Source organism: Gobius niger (assembly GCF_951799975.1).
Source record: "Gobius niger genome assembly, chromosome: 8".
Taxonomy (NCBI): domain Eukaryota; kingdom Metazoa; phylum Chordata; class Actinopteri; order Gobiiformes; family Gobiidae; genus Gobius; species Gobius niger.
This window is the reverse complement of record NC_136859.1, coordinates 29,042,187-29,065,124: the sequence shown is the minus strand read 5'-3', so window position 1 is coordinate 29,065,124 and position 22,938 is coordinate 29,042,187. Positions and strand designations below refer to the sequence as shown.

General features: G+C 44.2%; 1 protein-coding gene across 1 annotated transcript; it reads right to left on the bottom strand.

Moving 5' to 3' along the window:
- Positions 1–253: 253 nt before the first annotated feature.
- Positions 254–20,363, bottom strand: fam110d (family with sequence similarity 110 member D). The gene is made up of 2 exons (XM_079561943.1): positions 20,303–20,363; positions 254–3,728 (listed from the first exon to the last, which is right to left on the bottom strand). Exon 2 carries the CDS (start codon positions 3,097–3,099, stop codon positions 1,762–1,764), a length of 1,338 nt encoding a protein of 445 aa, XP_079418069.1. The 5' UTR covers positions 3,100–3,728; positions 20,303–20,363; the 3' UTR covers positions 254–1,761.
- Positions 20,364–22,938: the final 2,575 nt, after the last annotated feature.

The window sequence follows — 22,938 nt, the reverse complement described above, 5'->3', positions numbered from 1 at the left end:
TGTTGCAACTCACTCAAGTGCAGACTATGCGGAGAATGCTAAAGGGATTAGCACTTGGCCACTTGAGTTAATGTGAAAAATGAGAAGACACAGTCAGTGAAGCATTGAGATCTGTGAGATTAGCTCCAGTACCTGCCTGTAGACTAATTGTATTACTACTGTTTGTGCTTATGAAGTCAGAGGCACGAGACACCACAAAATTATGTTGTTTTTTTCAGTTTATTTGGTGTGTACACAATACACTTCTCTTTGGAATAAAAAATACATCTTTAACATATATATATATATATCGGATGACTGAGATTTATGATTCACAGAGCCACTTTGTAAACATGCAGCCAAATGATTTTCAAAGGGAGGATACACAACCCAACAGCAGTCCAGCTTTAGTAAATCCAGGGGTGATAAATACAGAAAAGAAACGTATCTGCCTGAAATAAATGGTGTTCATTCATTACACGAACAGATATCGAGATATACAGATATAGTGTGGCCCTGGACACCTCCCAGTCTGACCTCACATACCTCAGCAGAACCCCTTCACGTTTCAGTGGCAGCCCATGCTATGGAAATGACCCTTCAAGGAGATAACACAGGAATCATTGGGATGGAAGGAGTGAGGTAGGATGTGTGGCTATCGGAGCAGAGAGCGTCTTCAGACTCCTCTGCTTGTTTTGATGGGAAGCACACTGATAGAGCAGACTGGGAGGTGGAACGTTTGGAAACTGTCCTGCTGAGATATTAAAACCCCCGGCACAAGGCTTCCTGTCCTGTGTAATATTGCCTTTTCTCTGGTTTGAACACACTGTGTGAGTGTGTTTCTCATGTTACAACAGCAGGACCAAAGTGGAGTAAACAGGACAGCAGCGTTAGCTCTTGTAATCAATGACTCTGTCAAAGTGTTTACTTTTAGAATTGACCCATTTAAAGAAGTGAGAATGAGTTGGCACTGCTTTTAAAATACTGTCCTGGCTCTGAGTCCAGTCTGCAGGTGCTCCCTAAAGCAGTGGAGCGGTAACATTAGGAGATGAATCTCTGTAGATAAATCTATAAGCCTAGTTTCATTTCCTCTGTCCAGTTCAGTGCATTAACAACCCCACAGGGGTGCTTTGCATGTTTGTTCCAACGCCTGCGTTAAAGGAGTAAAAAAGTAGCATACATGCTAAACTGGGACAGTTCCAAATGAGGTACTCACGGTTCACTTCACTCACACACAACTGTTTCCAGTTCAGACAGACATAGCTTAGTGGTTTTCAATTTCAGATTAAGTGTTGTCAGAGACACTACTCTGTGTGGACTGTGTCCTGACAAACAAATACTATTATGTGCCTTGTGCAGTTCAGAAGAGCTGGTTCTATGTTAATTGTGAAAGTAGTTAAATCACTTTGAGACAAAACAGCAGTGTCTACCCAATATACACCCACACATACTCAAACTTTGCTGGTTTTCAAATAAGTCCCCACATACTTCCATAGGATTCATAAATACAATATATCAATGTGACAGGAATTAACTGCTAGCAGTCACTGCCCTTAACCTTCAGTCTCTTTGGATCTAAAAAGGGCACATTACAAAGGGAACTGTACCACTGAGTGCAAAAGGATTGAAGCAAGTTAACCAGGATGACAATACCTAATACAATTACATAATTGCATTGTATCACACGTTATCATCACTTGTATTGCTTGTAAGCAGTCTGTGATTCTGAGTTTGTTGCTTTTCTTTTGTGCAGATTCAGCCCTCCCTGGCAATGGTCCAACATTAGACAGTGGACTCTTTGGGTCCTTCACGCGCAGCGTTCTTACATCCATAAAGCCACTTAATGACTCGAGCGTTTCTCTCGATGATGGACACACCGGTTGGAAGTGTCTCCACCAGCTCCTCCTCGAACAGTCCGTCTCCTGAGTGCCGCGAGAATTCACTGGGCTCTGAGCCGCCACAGACGTCCTCTGCTACACTCCGCAGGGCCAGTGACAGAGTATCTATGGAGCTGGCACCCGACAGAAAGTTCTCCCGGCCCAAACGCTCAATCAAGTCCATGTCAAGGCCACAGAAGGCAAAGAAATGCTCCTGCTCTGACAGCGCCACGGAGCAGCGTATCTGGAGGTCAGATTTAGACCGACGCAAGTCTCCGAGCTGCCTTCTGTGCGCTGGAGGAGATGCTCGTTTCCATGGATCGTTCTCATCTTGGTCACTCAAGTGGTTGCCATTAGTGACATTATCATTGGTACCATTGTGAACTCCAGTCTTTTCACATGTGCTGAAACCTGGGCTCGGGATTGACCCCGGAGAGCGGTCGTGGTCCATTTTGCTAGACCTTCTACTTTCCGGTCTGCTGTCTGGAGTGTCTGGAGTGTCTTTGTCATTGGTCCAGGACATGCGGGAGTCTCCATCCCGCGAAGGAGCCCTCTCCTCACCAATCACCATTCTTTGGATTCTGATGTCACCTCCACTGCTTTTCTCCCTCATTGATCCTTGGAAGAGGCGCCGGACAAAGCTGTAACCCCGTATTTCGGAGTTGTTGTTCTCTCCTGGTGCTGAACTGGTGGGACTTTTGCACTCTTTCTTCTGTCGGTAGATGACAAGAGAGTCCGGCCTCAGCATGCGTTTGCCAGTGCTTCTCCTCAGCACCGGCGCACTATGAGGCGCCACCAGCTTGTGAATGGCGGGCGTCCTAGGGCTCGGTGGCAACACATTGTTCACATTGCTCCGGTTGTTTGCCTCAACATCTACAGAAGTCTGATTGTTCTCCTTTCTGGAGTCGTCATTTTCATTTTCGTCTCTGGAGGCCGCAGAGTCGGACAGGGTGGAGAAGGCTGCGTTGGAGGAGCGGCGCGGGGGGAGGAGAGGTGTAACGTTCCCTGGGGTAACTCCCGCTCGTCTGGGAGGTGGGGTGGCGCATGGAACCAGAGCCGGCTCCTGTTTGGTGTTGATTACCTGCTGGCTCTTCACGTATTTAGCTTTGTCCGCCTCCAGCCGCTCCACGGCGCTGATGGAGCGCCCGTGGCTTCCCCCGTCGATCTGTCTGCGCAGATAGTCCGGGCCCTTGTTGAGGAGCCTTAGAGGGGAGGGCGAGCCGATTGGTGTTAGCGGTTTCATGTTGATTTACGGAGCAGGCGAGAACAGAGGTGATGCTTTGCCCCCGGTGTCCCCCAAGGCACAGTTTTTGGTCCTCTTCAGAACTCAGCAGAGTGCACAACTCTCTGCAGTCACTCTCAGTTCATGTTTTCACAAATCCTTCACACAAAGTATTGGATAGGTAGCAATTCAGGGAGACCACAGGCAGGCAGTTTGTTGTAAAAACCTCCAAAGATAGCTCACAGTGTCTTTGTTGGGCAAACTTAGTCTGCAGACAAATTGATATCTCTATCCAGTATTTAGGCAAGCATTTTACTAGGCGGGGAGGGCACAGGGAGGTCCTTTTTTTGTCGACCAAGAGCTCTCCCAAATGAGACGCGCCCTGCCCACAGCGCAACAGAAATAGCAGGCGGGGTGCGCTTTGAAAGGGTTACTTCTTCCTCCCCCGCCGGCACCCGTCAGTGTTGGTTTTGTGGCGACGACTTCTCCTCGAAAACGAGATATAATGTCTTCAAATATTTGCCTTTCACTCTGGGTTTTGTTAGACGCCCGTCGCGGTTGACTGGACTTGAGGGTGGCCGGCACCGGGGCACTTGATCCGTTGAAGGACAGATGGCCAGATGTGGATCTCGTCCTTGTCCTCACCTCACCTGTGGGAGAGAGACAAAAAGAGAAAGAGGGTTTAGTTTGAGGGGCAGGTCTCCTGGGCAAAGTACAAAGAGCAGATGGCAGAAGAACAGTGGTCCCAAAAGCTCAGCTCACATTATGCTTATTTAAAGCTTGAGGGAGCCGCATGTCCGGAGCAGTGAAGCAACGGCGGGACTGACATGAATAAGCATTTAATGAGCCTTAGCTGCATATACATAATAAATACAGTGTGCATTAGCTGGCACGCTAGTTAGCGATGAGAAAATGGGTAGGTCAGGCCAACAACAGGCTATATTTAGACGTCTTCGTTGCATCTACGTTGAATCATTCCTATTTTCCCAACGCGTTCTTGCAAAAAACACAAAAAAACATGTTATTTAGATCCTATTATTGGAATAAAAACAACAAATAGAGGTAACCCTAAAACTCAAATCAGTGTGAGTTCAAACAACATAGAGGTAGTCAACATAAAACAACAGCATTGTGGTGTTATTGATATCTTCCCCCGAGGCCACAGTCAAGTAATCGTCAGCGAAATGCCAAAAGCAGATCATTTGGAACATGCTACAACTTTATAGGATGTAAACACAAGTCACAAAAAAACAAAACACCATGAGCTTCTGAACTTAAACGCACTATGTCTTATTTATGATGTTTTGAAGAACGCCATATGTTCAATGCATTTACGCTACACAACAGTTTAAAGAAGGGAGAGCGGGGGAAGAGGCCTATATCGGGAACAGCTCGACCAAGCCTGTATTTATAGTTTGAAAACATCCCAGCCTATCTGCTTTCTCGTGTGTCTGTGTGCGAGTGCATGTGCAGCCGTACCGTAGCCCGTATACTCCTACTGTACGCCTATGCTAAGCCTGAGAGCATGTGCATGTGTCAGCAAGAGGCAATAAGAGGCTTCCCTGTAAATGAAAGACTGCCGTGCGCACAGTGGGGCTGCTGATTCCCACGACTTTGCTTTATCTCGAAACGCTTTTTATACGAGCCAGGGAGAGACCGGTGTAGGTGCCAAGAGTATACAAAGACAGTACGAAACTTTTGCAGTTATTAAGCCCAATGGGATACGCGGCGTCTAATTTGTATTCACTTCTATTCAAATGGTGTTACGCTATAGTCTGAAGAAATAAAGGCTTCCTGTGCTGCGGGAGGGTGTCACGCTGTCGGGCTGAGCACTCCTCCGGGCTTGCTGCTCCTATTGTCGAGCGCTATTTTAGCCTTTCCTTCGCATGAGGCAGAACAATGAGCAGCCACCTACGGCAGGAAAACGGATCCATGCATCATCCAGCGGGGCGAAAAAAGAAAGAAGTGAAGCAAGCGCACAGGGGTTGTCAGTGTTTTCTTACATTACAAGGTTGGAGGTGGTGGAGTGACAACGAGCCTACAGCGAGAAAACAGTTACAACTTTTGAGGCAGGCGGTTGAACTCAAATCTTTTAGAGGAAGCCAAACACTGGCGGAAAAATAGCCTTTGTGAGTGAAGAAAAGGCTAAAAACAATACAGTGTTTTCCAGATGTTTAGCACTAAAATAGGTTGGAGCGAGCTGTATTAGGTAGATCTACAGATTCAAGTTAATTTAGATTCATAAAAGGAATAAAATGTCCTTGTTTGCCCAATGAACTGACGTATTGTATCACCAACTATGTCGTCATCATGATATTTTTCTTTGTACAGTGATCTCATAATTTAGGCCCGAGCACCTTGTCCTGATAACAACAAGGCAATGATATCAGCAATAAGGCAAAGTAAGATGTCCTCTGGATCAGGCCCAAGCTCAATGTCGAGCAAAAGAAACTGCCAAACAATTCAGCTGAAGTGGAAAGTGCGCACGGTCTTTTCTAAAACTTATGACATGGCATTAGACTTTACGTAACCCGACCCTCCTCAGCCCTCGTTGGGAATATCGCTCGAATGGCACACGGCTATAAATTTACTAAGAAAAACGGTCGGGGGGCAACAGTTAGCCGGTACATTTTTTCCAGATGTTTTGGCAGCTCAGGCACAGGAAAGCCAGCCATTGTTGTGGAAGGGTTCTGGGAAAAGACGTAACTCGACAGGTGTAGGTGGGGGGGCGGGGGGTTTGATGCGGTCATCAAAGGAGAAAAATGGGCAGAAAACGAGGAGGATGTGGTGCTCTGCATTAGGGCTGCTGGAGGTGAGGTATTTATTAGACACCTCTCTTCCGGAGCAAACTGTTCTCCGTGAGATCTGGAAGTCCAGCGGTGGCAGCCTAATGCCATTGAAGCGTTAAAGGATTATCGCCACGGGAGCCGAAACAAAAGTCACTTATCTTGACGTTTGGCTTTGCATAAGGACGGTACAGCCTGCAAATGTATCCGTGCGGAGAGCATAAGGGCCGATATCAAAGGACACAGTTAGGAGCTAATCCGTAATGACCTCGCTGCTAACCTGGAAATCCATACACTGGCATACGGACTGTTCATCCCCATGTGGCCTACTTCCAAAGTTCCTACGCTTTTCCTTAGTTACTGAAATATCGCAATCATACCTTGAATATTCAAAGATGAAGAAGAACGGATTGTGCAGCTGTTGTTGTTGCTTTTATCGATTTCAACTTTTCTACAGTCCAACTTTTTCTACAGTCCAAACCTTTCACCTACACTCACCAAATGACAGCCCAACCGCCTGTGGATTAGTGTAAAGAACAAAAGCCACGGTGAGGTCCATTGGCAATAATGAGCCAAATTATTAGCTTCTGTGATGTCTAAAGTGGAGCATCTCTAGTGGTGAGTGGTGACTTCACTGCGGGCTGTCATTAACCTCAAGCTGGTCCCATCGCTCTTGTTTCTGATCTCCTCCCCTTGTAACTATAGTGTGCCTTTCTTTGCCTCCCCACTTTTGATCTCTGCCTGTCTGCTGTATCTGCCACGGGGGCTCCTCGCTCTTTCATTTCACCGTCTTCCTGTGGACGCCCTGTACAGATCCCCCTCCCACTTTTTTTTTTTTTTTACTTCACTCTGTTCTATAGATTACATGCTGTAGGTTTGACCAAGTTACTCACAAAACGCCCCGCACCGCTTTTTATTCCCTTTTACAACCCAGGAAAAAATGTTGCTTTCAAATTCGAAGATGTGGTGCAAACTTATTCCTACAACTTTTGTAATACATTCCTAACACCCTACTTCTTCACAGAGATGAGTGTATGAGAGTTCCTAGGTAACGGTTACAATATTTGCCTCCACCAACATCGATGGTGCTCCATGTCGGTGAACACAAATGCAATTAGCAAGCGTCTATCTGCAAATAAATGCCAAGAATGACATCCTATTGACTTGACACTGTCAGATCTAAACACAAATTATCATTATGCCTTGTGCAAAGACGTAACTCTTATAAATAGTTCAGAAAATATAAAGAAATGGATGAGGTGGCTTGATTCTGTTTCCTAAAAGTTTGCCTCGGACAACCTTCAATCTTAAATTGTGATTAATACAAGATCTAAACTATCCAAATTTCACATGCCACTGCACTGTTTCCTTTCAATAGCTGATTAGGCACTGAAATTTACTGCAACCACTAATGTGCACCTAACAGCTGGCTCATGGAGGTCCTTGCCCCTTTGAACGTGTAATTTAGTGCAATACAAGTTGAAGCTCAGCAGATATGTAAACGGACACAAGCAGTCGTCCTAGTGCGTGTGCTTGCATTTGCCTTCTCTGTTTTCTCTAATGCACCATGTTGCTTCCATGTCTGTCCTCCTTCTGAAGCGGAAGACCCAGCCTGCAGGGGATGCTTGGGCTACGCACCCCCATGCGGTCAAAGAGGAACCAGATGTTTGGTCATGCTACATCAAGACATCGGATTTACCCTGGCACACAGACCTGTCGAGCCAAGAGACTACGGCCTTTTCATCTAAAACATTGTTTGGGCTACTTGTGTTCGCCTTTCCTGGGACATGAAATGGGATGTCACAGGGTTGTCTCCGCATATAGCTGGGAGAAAATAGGCCGGGTTTTCAGACCGTGCCCCAGAAAAGTTGCCAAAGAAACCCAGGAAGTGGTTGCTTTCACATTAAGCCCGCTCCAATGGTTCATCTAGACTTGACGGATGCGAAAGAAAAAAAACAGCTGGCCTTTGGTTTTGACAGCGGAGGCGAGCTCTGTGTGAATTATGCATTGGGTTAAATAGATAAGAAGTTGATAAATTCTCCAGAACCACCTTTGAAGCTGTTGGGAATGCATTGAGCACACTTACCGGGGCAAATCCATCTCTGTGCAAGAAAGCATCTGCTCTTGACAAGAACCCAACTGGCCACTTCTGCGTCTTCCCCTTGTCCCCTTTGTCCCAACACTGTCTTTAAGCCAACATCTGGCAGCGCTATTAGCAATGGCAAAGACTAATTGCTACTGTTTTTGATGTCAGGATGTTACAATGCTCATCGTGACAAAACAAAGCACGCGCCTCCATTAGCGTCAACGCAAAGTGTGTCCGCTGATGAGTTTGCTTTCATGACAGGTTCGTACATTAACCAGCACAGCAGATTTGCTCCTATAAAAAGTCTGTTAAGGGGCGTGACCGAGGCGGCATCCCCTACAGCTCTAAACAAAAGGAGACACCGGCTTTTCTTTGCATTATTAATGAACCACAACAATGGTGAGTGGCCAGAGAAGGCTTGGCTTGGCTGCTGTCCCCAATTAGTCAAGGGAGGGAAAGGTATAAATAACAACACGGTGACAATAAAGTGTAACCGAGCCAGAGGACACAAAGGAAAAGCCAGACAGACAACTGTAAGTCCTGCCGCCTGGAGCGACATTAGCCACTTGATATACAGTCAGAAGATGAATGAAGCTAAGGACGATTTAAGGAGCACCAACGTGAATGGGCCTCCACTCAAAAACAATAAAAAAAGGCAAGATGGCCTCCTAACTCTCAGCGGGCGTCTCTTTTGTCATTCAAAACAAGTGATAACAGGAGCACTAGACGTAGTTTCCAACCAGTTACGGCACCATTTAGTCCTAATTTGATCTCGATCTCGGCCTGGTGGTACTTGAAGGGTCGGTACATGGTGTTAAAAGTTTGAGAATCACTTTTATATTAAGGCACTATCTCCACTGCAAAACCCATAAAGATAAACTTTCCAAAGCCCGCACGTTCACATCGCACTCGACAGACTTGGCTCGAGTGACGAAGGTGCGGCGCTGATAACAAGTGCACTGACCTCTAAGGTTCATGACTCAATGTTTACCTTTTCTGCCTACAGATTTCCAGCAACAACAAAAAACAGAAAGGGACTTTGAACCGGAGTTTTACCTGGGATTTGCTGTCATCCTTTACGCACATTTTCTTGCATAACAAAAGTCTGCGAGAGACTCTAATCCAAGACGCCAAATGAAATGGTTTGTAAGAGACACCTGGGCAAACCACAGTCGGAATGTTAAGCCCGTGACGTGACGCAAGCTGATGGCTGAGCTAACGCATCCCAAACATTTACAGAGATGACAGTGGGCTGCTAAATCCTGCCCGAGCTCATCTTCCCTCACGTCATGTTGCTTAGGCTACTTCGAGTTTTAATATGAAAGGTTTGCTACCCAACTCACAGTGGGCACTCGAAGCGCAAGACAGAGACGGCTAAGACACATTTAAATATCAATGATTTCAGCGTCCAATAGTGTTTTCCTAAGCGTAGCCGTATTTGTGATTAGCAATTAAGCTAAAGCTTAAGCTGAAGCTAATCTAAATCAGGAAAATGCTAATACGAGTCGCTAAAGAAAGCTCCAGAGTAGCCCAGGGTAGGCTAACTTAAAGGAAAAGGCCACCATTTTTCCAGACTGAGATATTCTTACCTGAGCTTCGACGAATTGATAAAAGTACCTGTCCGTGACCAAAGATGTTGTTAGCAAATGGCCTCTCCCAATGTATTTCTATAGCTTCAAATGGGGGTGAAAGACCAAAGACCAGACAGGTACGCATCAACTCGTCTAAGCTCAGGCAAGAACATATCTCAGTATCTCAGTAAGCTAAAAAGGAGACTGAAAACATGCTAACAATAATGAAATATGCATACAACACGAAGGCCTAATCTCAAGTAACTGGGAACTGGAAGCTAACTGTTAGCATTACATTTAGCATGGTTAGCATTCCCTGTCGTATGTACAAATTTAGGCTGTTGAACCACTATGCTCCTTTCCACGTCTCTGTATCTTTATTTAGTAAAAAAAAAAAAAACATTCATAATTCAGCATTTGCTATTTCTGCAATCTGAACGATAACAGGACTAGCACAAAATGGCCGCTTAGGCTAGGCTTGGTTTAAATGCGAAAAGTAATATAACTAAATGTAACTGAGTGTTTTGTAATAATGCTAATGGAATAAATGTTTCAGATTTGACATGAAAAAAGGCTGATTGCTTTTCTATTGTCATGTGATCACACTGTCATGTTGCTGTTCCCTCCACATGCCGGTGAGACGCTGGGCTACAGAAAAAAAATCTGCACCTATTTGGCCCGTTTATCCCGTCCAGTTGCGTTGAATACGTGGGCACCTCTCTCCGCTCTGTTCCCACAGCGTGAACTCTCATTAAACTCTCAGCTGGTGCCAGTGCTCTGAAAGACAGCGCTGTCTGGACCGCTGCCAGATGTTTTATTTCACCAACTCGGCACATTTTTCACTCTGCCAGGCTCTCGTCGGCTTCAACAACGCGATAAAAGACGGGTCAATGGATAGCGGCGCTTGAACTCTCAAAGAGCAACACGAAAGTCAAAACATAGTTAGCGGTGATAAATCAAGTCCCCTGCACACCTGTAAAACCCTTTGGCTGACAGAACGGGGTGCTTAGAGGAAATTACTTTTGGGATAAGAGGGATATATTGCACTAACATCACTCGAATGACCCATCACAGAGGGTGAGGAGGTTACAGTGAGGTGGAGTGCTCCCGAAGAGCCTCGGAATCGAATGATGTACTCCCACAAATGGTCACATTCGAAGCTGCTTCAAGAGGAAAACAAAGAGGGGGGAAAATACTCTTTAATCTGTTTGCTAGGCTACTCCTCCTTCTTAAACATGGATTATGGATGCAATGGAGAGCAGCAACAGCCTCAATTTGTACATATGACAGGAAATGCTAATGCGACAGGAAAGGCTCCATGCTACTTCTAACGGTTAGCTTCCAGTGCTGGTTTTTCACTTCCAGTGGACATGTGCTGTTTCTAAACACCCAAAAGGAAGCACTTTGGGCTTGACATGATTTGTGTGTGCTGAATATGTTTATAGTCCACCAGAAAACGTCTAAAATGAGTGAGAAAATGATGACGTCCATAAAGGACTTCCTTCTTCCTGGCTAGGCGCCTAGGAGTATAACGGCTGTATCCATTTTAGACATTCTTCAATTTAATTAGAGATACTTTTATTTATTTTAGTAATTTAGACATGCTTTTACACCCAGTTTAGATACAGTTTAGTCCAATTAAAAAAAAAATCAGACCCGGTTTAGTCTATGTTTTGAACCTGTTTTGAACCTGGTGGTACTTAGAAGGCCACTTTATGAGGTGGTGTTGGTGTGAAAGGTTTAGGAAAGAAAATCCACAGAAAACAACAAAGCGTCTGTCTGCATACGGTTTTACCTTGCCCTGTAATTTACATTTCTTCAAGCATGTTCTGAAAATCCATAAAAAATGCTGTTAGTTTAGCACTTCATATTCAGTCTTCTCTCAAAAGAGATCGCTATAGGACTTGTTTAAAATGTGCAATCTCTGTAGTTGTCACAGAAATCCCAATTAGCCTTGTTTTTGGCCGAAATCACGCAGCTCCAACACCAAACACATTTTCAAGAGGTTTGCAGTAATAAATCAACACCAGCTAGTGAGTGCCATTGACAAGGCTGACGTTGCTCCAGCTGTGATGTGTCCCCAAATACTGGGTCATTTGTGCCTGTTGTGCCAGGGCCCATCAAACATTGATCTCCTCTCTGCGCAGCTGAACTTTGTTTGACCATCGCACAGCACGGACACTGGACAGGGATGACAGCAGGGCACAATAAGTTACTGCAGTGTTAGTTATAGTAAAGCAGGAGGGCTGCAACTAACTATTATTTTGTAATCGATTAATCGATCGATTATTTTTACGATTAATCGAGTAATCGCTTGGCTGTGAATGGTGTAGGAAAATTCTAATTTTTCAATTTTTTTAATCACATATAGCTTAAGTGGCACTGCTTGAAGATGTGTTGATGGAGTAAACTAAAGGGAAATTGTTGGAGGCTCTATTCATGACATTTACAATGAACAAAATGACACAGACCCTAACTATATAAACAAAGTAGGATTTCATCAAAAATACTGCATTTTTATGTCATTTTTGCTCCATTTTAGTCTGTGTGAACCAAAAAACGATTAATCGATTACTAAAATAGTTGTCGACTATTTCAATAATCGATTAGTCGTCGATTAATCCATTAGTCGTTTCAGCCCAATAAAGCAGTGCGTCGTGTCTGTATTAAGATCACAGATGACGATAGCCACCCATTGTCCCATCACTTTGAGCTCCTTCCATCAGGGCAGAGATACAGACTTCCTTGTGCCAAGAAAAATGTGTACAGGAATTCTTTTGTTCCCTTTGCCATCAAGGAGCTGAATAAGTTGTAAGCATTAATGTCGTTCAGCCAGTCTGTTCCTTTTTCCTTTCCTGAGTGAAGTGAACCTGCTACTGTGTCTGCAGTGAACTGATTTTATAATGAACTGATTTTATTATGTACATTGCTGGGCAAATATATTAGAATGTATGAGCAAGCCAAAGGCAAATTTCTGCCATCATTGTGCATGGTAGACAATAAAGTTTTTTCTATCTTGACAAAAGTGCAAAATGGTAAATGGTCTCAATTTATATTGTGCTTTTCAACTTCAATTGAATATTTCACACAGAGAAATCACTCACCCAGTCAGTCTAGCATTCGGTATTACCAATCGGGCAACCACTCATGTCAGATTAGATTTTTTTTTTTTTTTCAAATGCTTTCATGGACAATGGCCTGGCACACCGGACCGCAACCAATCAATGACAGACCATATATCTGCCAAAAGTCAACAAACAACAGCACATGGCCATTTTGAACTCAGTGTTTGAACTTTGAATCATACGAGCCTTAACCTAAAACTGCAAAAGACCTTCCAAAAAATGCAAACTCCCTGGACTCTCGTAATGTTTTTTCCCTCCGCTGCCATCCACGCTTACCCGTTAACCCCGGCTGAACCTGCCCGCTGTCCTCTCCCATTACCCCACGGTCCGAGCCGCCCGCTCCCCCTCGCGAACAGCAGACCCCTCCACCGCAGTGTCCACTCCTCTCTCCATCCCATCGCCTTACACCTCTGTCTGTCAGAATCAGCAAACATCTGGGCCAGCCCGAGGACTTTTTATTTATTTATTTTTTTAAACCAATACCACCTCCATGCCCCCTCTCCCCGAAGTCGCTCCTACCGTCTTCCCATCCTCCCCTTGCGCTCGAGCGGACGGCTGAGTGTGATCGGATGTGGCGGGGCAACACAGGCGCTCGTCCCGACTGCGAAACAATTACCGGGATGTGCGAGCGGCGCGGAGAAGAGCGGCCGCCGCAGCTGTCGCCCGCGCACAGGGGACCGACAGGAGATGGAGACGCGTCAAAACGGGTTGCGAGCCCTTCACTGCCCACGGTGAATTATTGATTACGGAAAACATATATAACGATGTGATGTAACTGGAGAAATGACGGGGCGGTTTGTGGAAGGACACGAGAGGTTTCCCACAGACGTCTGCTGATGCTAATGGGGCCTATAGGCTAGTTTTATTTGAATCATTTCAGTCACTATGCATCCATTTCATCTGTACACAGTCCTATTAGTGGAGCTGTTAAATGATGTAAGTCGGTATTGGAAAAAAAGTTTTGGTTTTCGAAGGCAGGTACGGAAAAATATCTTCTATCTTTAGAGACCAGTTTTCATGTTGTTGAGTCCAGGGACAGCATTAAAGAAAGTTACTTGATGGGTTCAGCTCAAATAAATGATCCATTTTCCCACCCTTTTTTTTTTTTAAAGAAATTTCCATCATTTATTATTTTATTTATCTATTTCGCCCTATTTGTTTGCTTGTTTTTTAGATAATTTCCCCCCATTTTCCTCAAATGAGTCCCCATCTTTCACACATTTCTTGACATTGGAGGTGAACCCGATATTGTAAATTTGCAGATGTTCCAAACATAGTCGTTCGGCTTTCTGGTTCTAAAGAAATATTTTAGTTTAGATATCAGAAAAAATATTGTTTGTGTATCAGCATCAGAAAAGCAAGTGCCATTAAAGTACTGGTATCCAAAAAACGGTACCTGGACCAACCTATTCAAATGGTGGTTCACAATTGTTTCCAAAAACATTGTCACTTGTTTTAATGTAATTTAAATATGTAAAAATAACACATTTGTTTTTGCAGTTTGGAGTGCATAAATATGGTAAAGGAAGAGCCGAACTAAGATCATAGAAACTACAAACAATTCTTCTGAAGTCTGTGTTTGTTTTGTTTTTTTGAGGTGTTTTAGTCATGTTATGTGTTTGTGCATGTAGTTTTTGTCTGAATATTGTGAGATTTATTCATTTCCTTTTGTCTTTTTTTGTATTTTTGTAAAATGAAGCATTCAGTAACTTCAATAATGGTTAACCTGTAAAATGATTTGCTTCTCAATAATAAAAAAATTGAATCAGAAACTACAAACAAAAGCAAAATGAATATTACTGATCATAAACGGAAGACATAGGATCCGCATAGAAAACACTGCTATCTTGCTTTGGGTTTATAATTCACATTCGTCAATGAATTGAATCTGTCCAGGCCCTGCTATGGGGAACATGCTGCAAAGAGAAAGCCAAATCAGAACAATAAATACTGTATTATGCTAGAGCCAAAGCCAGCTTTCATGATTATGACAGGGACCTAAATTTGTCATTCTAATCTCCTCAAGTAATTTCCCATAAACTCAACGCTAAAATATGCATCTCCTGCAAATTAGAATTCAGTGAGTGAGCAAAAGCTAATCAAAGCATTTCTCATGAGGAATAACACATAAATAATCCGAGCCAGACACAAGTTAATTCCAAGAGGCAACACAGTCTCTTCGTCTATCGTGAAAAATACGTCTTTGCCCGTGAAATGAATATGACTCCTGGGCTGTGTTTACAAAACAGAAGAGCAACCAGCTTGTTACGTGGATTGCAGGTTTTGCTCCTCATTTCAACCAGACGGCCTTTGTAAAGAGTGGCTATTACTTTATCATAGGGCTGAGGAGGTCCTGGAAGTTCTCACAGCTCTCTGAATCCGTGACGTTTCTGACTCCCTTTTCCTCCTTTTCAAACAGCTCTTCCTGCAAACACCCCGGCAAGGAACTTCCCAGAGCCCGTCGGTGTAATGAGCCAAACAAGACGACAAGGGGCAATAAAGGTTAATTATAAGTGCGAGAAGGCTGTGAAGTCTCACTCTTGTGGATGTCAAATGTCTCGAACCAGCTGCTATCTCCAAAAGGCAGACACCCTTTTAACGTAAGCGCTGAGGGGGGAGATGATGTCACTAGCCCACTACTTTTAACCCTCTAATTAGAAACTCGAGATTCCCGCCATAACTCCGGGGTCTTTGCACAAAGCTGTGAACAATGCAGCAAAGCAGAGCGTTAGCATAACAAATGCTTTAGCCCCAAGTTTTTTATGGCATTGCTCCGGAGGAAAGCCAAGCCCCCGTGCGCTGCGTACAAGCGATCTTTAAAGTGATATGAAACACATTGTGAAGTGAAGCCGTGAAATGCCCTGTGGCTTCCGCTTGTTCTCCACAGGCTGCGCTGATACGGCCCCTGACAATCTGATTCGACTTTTATACAGCCGTGCCAAACACAGCAGGATAAACAGGAAGAAAAAAAAGTTTTGAAGCCGTAATGTTCCTGACTTTGAAACGATTGTTCAAAGGGCAACAGTGATGGCTTCTTAGGAAAGTCGAGCATTTGGCCAACAACAATGGGGAAATAATATTAATGCATCCTTGAAATGCTTTTAAGGGTTTGTTGAGGATGAGGAACAAAACTTAAGGCCAAAATATCAAGGATTGAGTAAACAATAGACATACTGTACTGTACCTTATAGGAACTGCAAAGGTCAAAGCACACAATTTCCTTCCTTCATGCCAAAAAACACAATATTCTTATCCGCGAAGTGCCTCACATTCACGGCCCTTCACAGATAAGGGCGAAACCAGGACTAAAATCAGGTCTAAACGAGGACAAACTCCAGATTTGCCCAGGACTAAACCCTGTCAATAGCAGGGCTTAACCTGGACTTAACCTGCACCTTTCAGTAAATAAGGCCAAAGAGCCACTAAACCCACATGGAAAATGGAAGAACGGTGGAACCACATGAAAAAGAAGAGGTCACTTTAGACGCGAGGTGAAATTCTGAGCACCCCAGTACAGATGACTACGTTTTAGAAAACCTTTGCAACAATTGAAAACTCTCAACAATGAGCATAAACATTGCTTTGAATGCACCACTCATTATAAGCTAAACCAACATGTGTGAGATTAATACAATGTTTCTGGAGATCTCACCTACACAAACCATGTTCCTCTAGACCAGGCGTAGGCAACATCAGGCCCGGGGGCCAAATCCGGCCCTCCAGCAGAGAACCTTTGGCCCTCGAGATGATTTTGAGAAATATTATTATACAAATCAAAGTTGTTTTAATCGTTTTAGAGTTTAACCTTAGCCAAGCACACTTTCTCCAGTTCAGCTTTACCCAAATCTAAAAGCTTCTCGACTGAAGCTTACAGCCATTTTTGATTGACTTTTTTGTCACTTTTTTGCTGCATGTTTGTTGCTTTTCTTGTTTTTTATTGTCTTTTTCATCACTTTTTCCAGATTTTTGGGGTTTTTTGTGTCATTCTTTTGATTCTTTTATTAAAGAAGCTTTTTAGATTTGGGAAGGTCAAATTGGAGAGAATGTGCTCAGTTTAAGGCAGGGGGTTAAAGCACTGAAAAAATGTGAGAAATACTGCCAATTACTTAGAAATATCTAAACAGAAAACCAAATGAGGTCCTATATTATGCACAGCACTGGCACTGGTAGAAAGTGGTGCTTTAATTTTGGCTAAAATGGTCAGATTTGGCCCTTAGACTATTTACAATGAAGATAATCGGCCCTCCACCAGGCAAACTTGCCTACCCCTGCTCTAGACCCTTTAACTGTTTATCCTTCCGGGCTTTAGCTGGAGGCGGGAAGCTCGAGTCCATTGTATTTCCATTGTAGCTGTTGTCATAACGATAAGCAAATGTCTAACCGTTGTTGGAAATATCAGATAAACCTTATTTTATCGCCTCAAATGTCATTCCTCTTGTTCTTGCACCTCAAGCCACAAGAGGACCACATTTTTTAGTTGTAGTTTTACACTTATAATCGCTAGTTTTAGTTTCATCTTATTTCTCTTGATCACTTCCTGCCTCCAGCTGATGTCACTGATGATGTAAGCAGCGAAAGGCTCTATACTCCGGAGCTGTAGCGAAATGCTTCAAAAACAGAAAGCCCTTTCTTCCACAAATGTCTTCTTTTACGATACACTAATGGACAAAACGAATGCATTCCACGACTAGAAAGAAAAAATGATGTTTCAGGGTCGCACGCGCTTTGCATTCTCACATTGTTTATTCCTAAGACAGACAAGTGTACACCAGCCGACTCGGGATGCCCTGGAGATGTCGACTGTTTATACCCCACCCTTTAGCCCACATCACAACCGACAACATCATTCCCATGTAACGCACCAAGCCGGGGCACGAGCCCTAACCACGCTTCATTTAGTCCTGCTAATTATGTCAACACTGCTGACGGGGGAGGGAGAGAGCAGCCTCATGCCGCTACACCCACAACTCGCGGGTCAGGTGGTGCTCTCCAAAAATCAGGAAGGATCTACTCCACTCGGATCATCTTCAAACGGGACAGGGCCACATGAATGGAGCGAGAGGGGAAAAAGATACAGTCATTTTAGGGATAGGTGCTGGTGCATGACGGCACTGTATGATTGGCGTTGGCTGTAAGTGTTTTTTACGACGCATGACTCACGCAAAGCTTAAAGGCGAAGGGATGGATGCAAGCCCGGTCGCATTCGAGAGGTTGCGCAAAAACAAAAAAAAGCCTCAGACCCATAAAGGGACTTACGTCACGCGAGCGCGGCCTTCGGATTTACAATCAGAGGAAAGGAGGTGGACGGGCGAGCGCGGGACCTTGCCAAAGCTTTGACAAGAAGCAAAAGCGGTGTTCCCCCTGTCCACTCTCACCCATAAATGTCCGGGTTTGAAGGGCACCTGCGGCCTGTTTAGTCTGCCATTGGCGACTTGTTTATGCGCCGCTCCACGCACAGGTGACACCGAGACGTGAGGTCGAAATGCGTTAGAGGCGGAGGAAGAAAGGGGGCGGGGGTGGGGAAGGCGGGGGTGGTGACCCTGAGGGCACGTCTGATACCGGGAGAGGGGACACGGGCCCTCCAGGCTATTCTTGTTCACTACATTCAAAACATTTACATGCGGCGCTCAGGGAGAAGATGCTCCAGGATTCAGAATGAGATTTACAAGCAGACTATTCATGCACAATGACTGACCAGTCCAGAGTATGTATAATGTCTAGTCTTCTTTAAATGGAATTCTTAGACAAAGAGAAGCCAGGGTTCTTAGTGCCAGTCCCATGTCTGGAAAATTTGAGAGGGTCACTGCAGAGAGGGCATCTGCGAGGCATAAAAAAAGAATCTGACAACTCTTTTCACTTATTTAATTTATGGAAATTTAATGAACTGCCATGAGGCTTTTTAATTGTCAGGGTTACTGTCAATTCTGTGGCTGCAACACTACTTGGTTTGGAGTTTCGGGAACAACTCAATGTGTGTTAAATGGACTTAAAATCAATCTTTTTTTTTTGTTTGAGCTCCATGAACCAGCTCAGGAAAAAAAACAAAAAAAACAAGACTGATCAATGTGACAGTATTTATGCAAAGAAGCTTTCACTGAACTTGATTTCTTACGCTCTATGTGCTAGCAATTTTGAATGACAACCTGTTTTAAATGAATCCTTTTGAGTCCTTTAAAGTTGCTGTATATGGTCATTTTTTGGGGGGCTAACTCAGCAGCTACTGTCTGACTTCACAAGCTCCACAAATCATATGCATGGAGTCATTACACACAAGCTTTTACTTCTGACACAATTCAGACATCTTAGATCACACGAACAAGCTGGATCGCTGAGACTTTCCATCTCAGCTGTGCTCAGTCCAACCTTAACACGCCACACACCGCGCCCGTGAATCACTTCGTCCAGGTGTGTTCCTCTGATTAAGAATTACAGCTGAACCAACAACTCCCCAAATCAGACTCAAAGGCGATAACTTCTCCTCGCCGTGCAGACGAACCTTCTGATTATATGTCACATCTTCAGCCCTGCACTGGACTCGTCTGGCTCAAAAGGCAACCCTGCCTTAAGTGGAGTATTTTTCATAATAGAACAGCTCGGCGGGACGACTGTCAAACTTTCCCCTCCTTGATTAGACGGTTCGAAGCCAAAGTCCCCGTTGCACCATCCAGATGTAAATATTTAGCAGCTACGATGGCTTAAAGCTGCTGGGCCCGGGTCAGCTATCTTACTTCAATCACAGTGGTCAATCATCCACTGTTCTCTCCCCCTTCCTCCTCTCTCTTTCTCTCTGGCTATTACTGACCGGACTTCCAATCCAAGGCTGACTTAAAAACCAGTACAGTATAGGTTTACATGCTGAATTGTTGCACTTCGAGTCCCCTCCAAATGCCACATCTGTTGTTTATGGGTTGTCCACACATCCATGCACAGAGGCAGACAGACAGAGTGTCTATACAGCGCAGCAAATAAGCACACCATAAAGCTCTAAAGGCAATGTAGCAAACTGACCACTAAAATCAGCTTCCAGTGTTCCAGGAAAATGTAAAATCACCTATGAAATTTGATCTAAACGTGGAATTGTGAGAGGGATCGTTCCTGTTTTTGAAGTTATGGGAAGCCCAACGTTACCTACAGCCTCTCCGACAGTGAATAAGTGACTGCCATGGTTGTGAGTGAGCATCTGCCCTCACCACAATCACAACCACATGTTAAGCAATGACCAGCTCACCTTCCTCTCTGTGACAGTTTCAAAAGTTGCCTGACTAATAACATGCAGCTCACCTGACTAAAGCGTGCCTGTGCCCATTGAAAGTTGGTTACGTGTGCCAGTGTGCGCCATCGGTCTGCTGACAGGTTTACGCGCGCGCAAACACGTACCAAACAAGATATAAAGGTCGTTTTCGCATCAGCTTTATCAGCAGAGATAAAGTGAAAAGTCCAAAAAGTGCTGTTTCACATGCGTTTGTCCAAATTGATAAGAAAACATGTGACTTATTGCCATCGCAAGGGTCATTCAGTTGTAAATAACGAGCCCTACGCGCGTAGCCAGTCTCCCCATGGCACCGGTCACGCTGAACTTTGGCCCAAACGCCACCCCCCCCACCCTCCCCTTTCCAAAAGTCCATGTAAAAAAAAAAAAAAGGAATCGATACCAACCTGTTCGGGTAGATCCGTCCACTGTGCGTGAAATCCCGTGAAGCTGCGCGTCTCCTCTTGCGTGTATATATGTATAAAAAAAGAGCGTGTCTCCGTGATGTGAGCGGTCCGGTGGTTGATGGCACACTGACTGAAGAGGCGCGCGGCACTGGAGTAGAAGAGAGACAGACAGTGCGAGAGAGAGAGAGAGAGAGGGAGGGAGAGAGGGGGGTGGGCAGGTACGGGACCAGGCCAGGCAGGCAGTCTGTGCGTATGTGTGTGCGTAAACTGACTCCTGCCACCGCTGCCGGCAGGGGGTGTGGGCCGATCGCAGGGCTCGAGGGGGGAGGAGGGACGAGACACGTGTGGAGTCAAGAAGAGTGTTGTTTGCGCTGAGTTAACTGTTTCACCGCGATATGAACGTTTAGTGTCAGGAAGCGGCGCTGGACTGAGCCCTCCGCGTGAGCAAATCTCCTGCGTTACTGACAGTGATGACTGTTTTATTGGGCGTTATTACCAGCGTGATTTGAGATCAGCATTAGGCAAACAGTGCTTCTATATTGGCTTGTAACTATGTGTGTATGACAGGTTTTGATGCTTTTGAAAATGTGACTTAGAAGGATGACATCAGTTGTTTCAGTGAAGCAGAAATTTTAGTGATAAATGAAAAAAGACATTTTTTTTTTCCATTTGAATTTTTAAAGAGGGGGTATTATGCTTTTTTCAATCACATAGCACCAGTCTATATCACACTACAATGATGACCAAACCTTCTGTTGGTCTGTAAATGCAGTAAATTAGAATAACTGCCTTGTATAAAATTGCTCTCTCAAAATGGCTGTAGTGAATGTCTTGAAATAGGCGTCTGTCTCTTTAAGAATCTCTGACCCTTTCAGACACGCCCCCTCCACACGCTGTCTGTGGCATCAGTGGGGAGGGGGTTCTGCTGAGGAGCAGTGGTTGGTTACTCGGCTGTTGACGAAAGCTCGGAGGCGTCTCCAGGAGGTGGGGGCGTTCCTAGGAGGACTCAGGCAAACCTATCCCTAAAATGGCCGCCATCGGAGTTTTTACAGATTACTCAAAAATACGTGAATGTTCCAAGGCAACACTTCAGGCATGTTTTTAATGAGGGAATGACATAATAACATGATGTAAAGCTTGAAAAAGTCGATTTTGCACAATACCCCCCTTTTAAAATTGTTGTTTCACTTCCTGTAGGTGTTCAATAAGGAAGTGAAACTATAAACATCACAAAAAATGGCAAAATTGAATAAAACTGGGTGATTTTTTTTTTAGCAAAAGCTTAAATATAATTGTGTTAACTATGTTTTAGCAAACATTGTGTCTCATGTGTCATATGCACTTTAAGTCTAATTATCCACATGACACATTTACTGTAATAATAGCTTTATATGTTGAATATAGCAGCAAATGTCAGTGGTTCTCAGGCTTGTCTACATTTCTATTCCAGCGTCATTTACAGATTCACTTCATTTATGTTTTTGTCCACTTTTGGGTTAGTCCAACTGTTTAGAGCCTCCTCAATCTTTAGTCATATTTCAGAGCTATTTTAGACTGGGCCTGCAAAGCTTTGTCCTGTTATAGACCATGGGGTTTAGTCACTGTCTTCTTACATGGCAGTTATTGTGAAAAGTAGGAGACCCACTGACTGGAATATTGTGCAAATGATACACATTGATCATCATAGTTACAACATGAAAGAAATTAAGTACAGGACGTTTCTTGATTAAGATGGGCCACGGTCTCTTCTCGGGCCAATTATCAATAGAAGTGGTGGCTTTACCTTCTGAAAAATGAATTTGTTGTCGCCCCTCTAATTCGTCACAGTCTCACGTGTCAGAAACCTTAGCCCTGTTCTCCCTTGAGTCGACTAAACCGCTCCATCGTTGAATTAGCTCTGATTGATGAGCTAAACAGAGACTAATCCAGGATTGATTACCAGGCCCTTGCCCCGCGATTGATTAAACATGCCGTTCACACTCGATCTCAGTTTCTCCAAGTCACTTTCAGCCTTTACCTGCAGTGGCCTAAGCCTTTCTATCTGTTGTTATGTAAGTGTGCCGCTTGATGTTGTCAGATAACATTGCATAATTGGTTTCCATGTGGAGAAGTGAGGCAAGCGACGTTAAAGAGTCTGCAAAAATGTGTCTGACAGAAAATGTGAGCCTCACATATTCAGCTGTAGTGTTGCATGACTCAGCCATAAACAGGACCTTCCCACGGGCAGCAGTTTTGATTTATTCAACCCTCGACAGTTTGCAAGTCCAGTAGTAAAGTGTGTGACAAATGCCAGTGGTAGAAGTCTTCAACCTCATTTTATCCTTCTGCGTTTTAGCGAGCCAAATTGAAGCTTATCTATGTTATCGTGTTTCTACAATCTTCAATCTTTATGGCGTATTTTGAAACACGCCTCCATGGTTTGAGTGGGGAAACCTGAAATGCCTCTAAAGAGCTGGGAAGCAACAATGGAAATGAGAATGCTGTCGGGGTAGTTCCTGATATGACCTGAATTTCAGGACTGGGTCTGAGGCGAATATATTTAAAGCTTTGCTACAATGGATAATTCATGGGCAACTGAGAGCCCTCACAAATGTTAAATATATACGTATAAATAAAATATCAACAAATATGTCAAA

Bases quoted from the DNA above. Each gene is read 5' to 3' on its own strand.
- fam110d (XM_079561943.1), bottom strand. From the start codon at position 3,099: ATGAAACCGCTAACACCAATCGGCTCGCCCTCCCCTCTAAGGCTCCTC.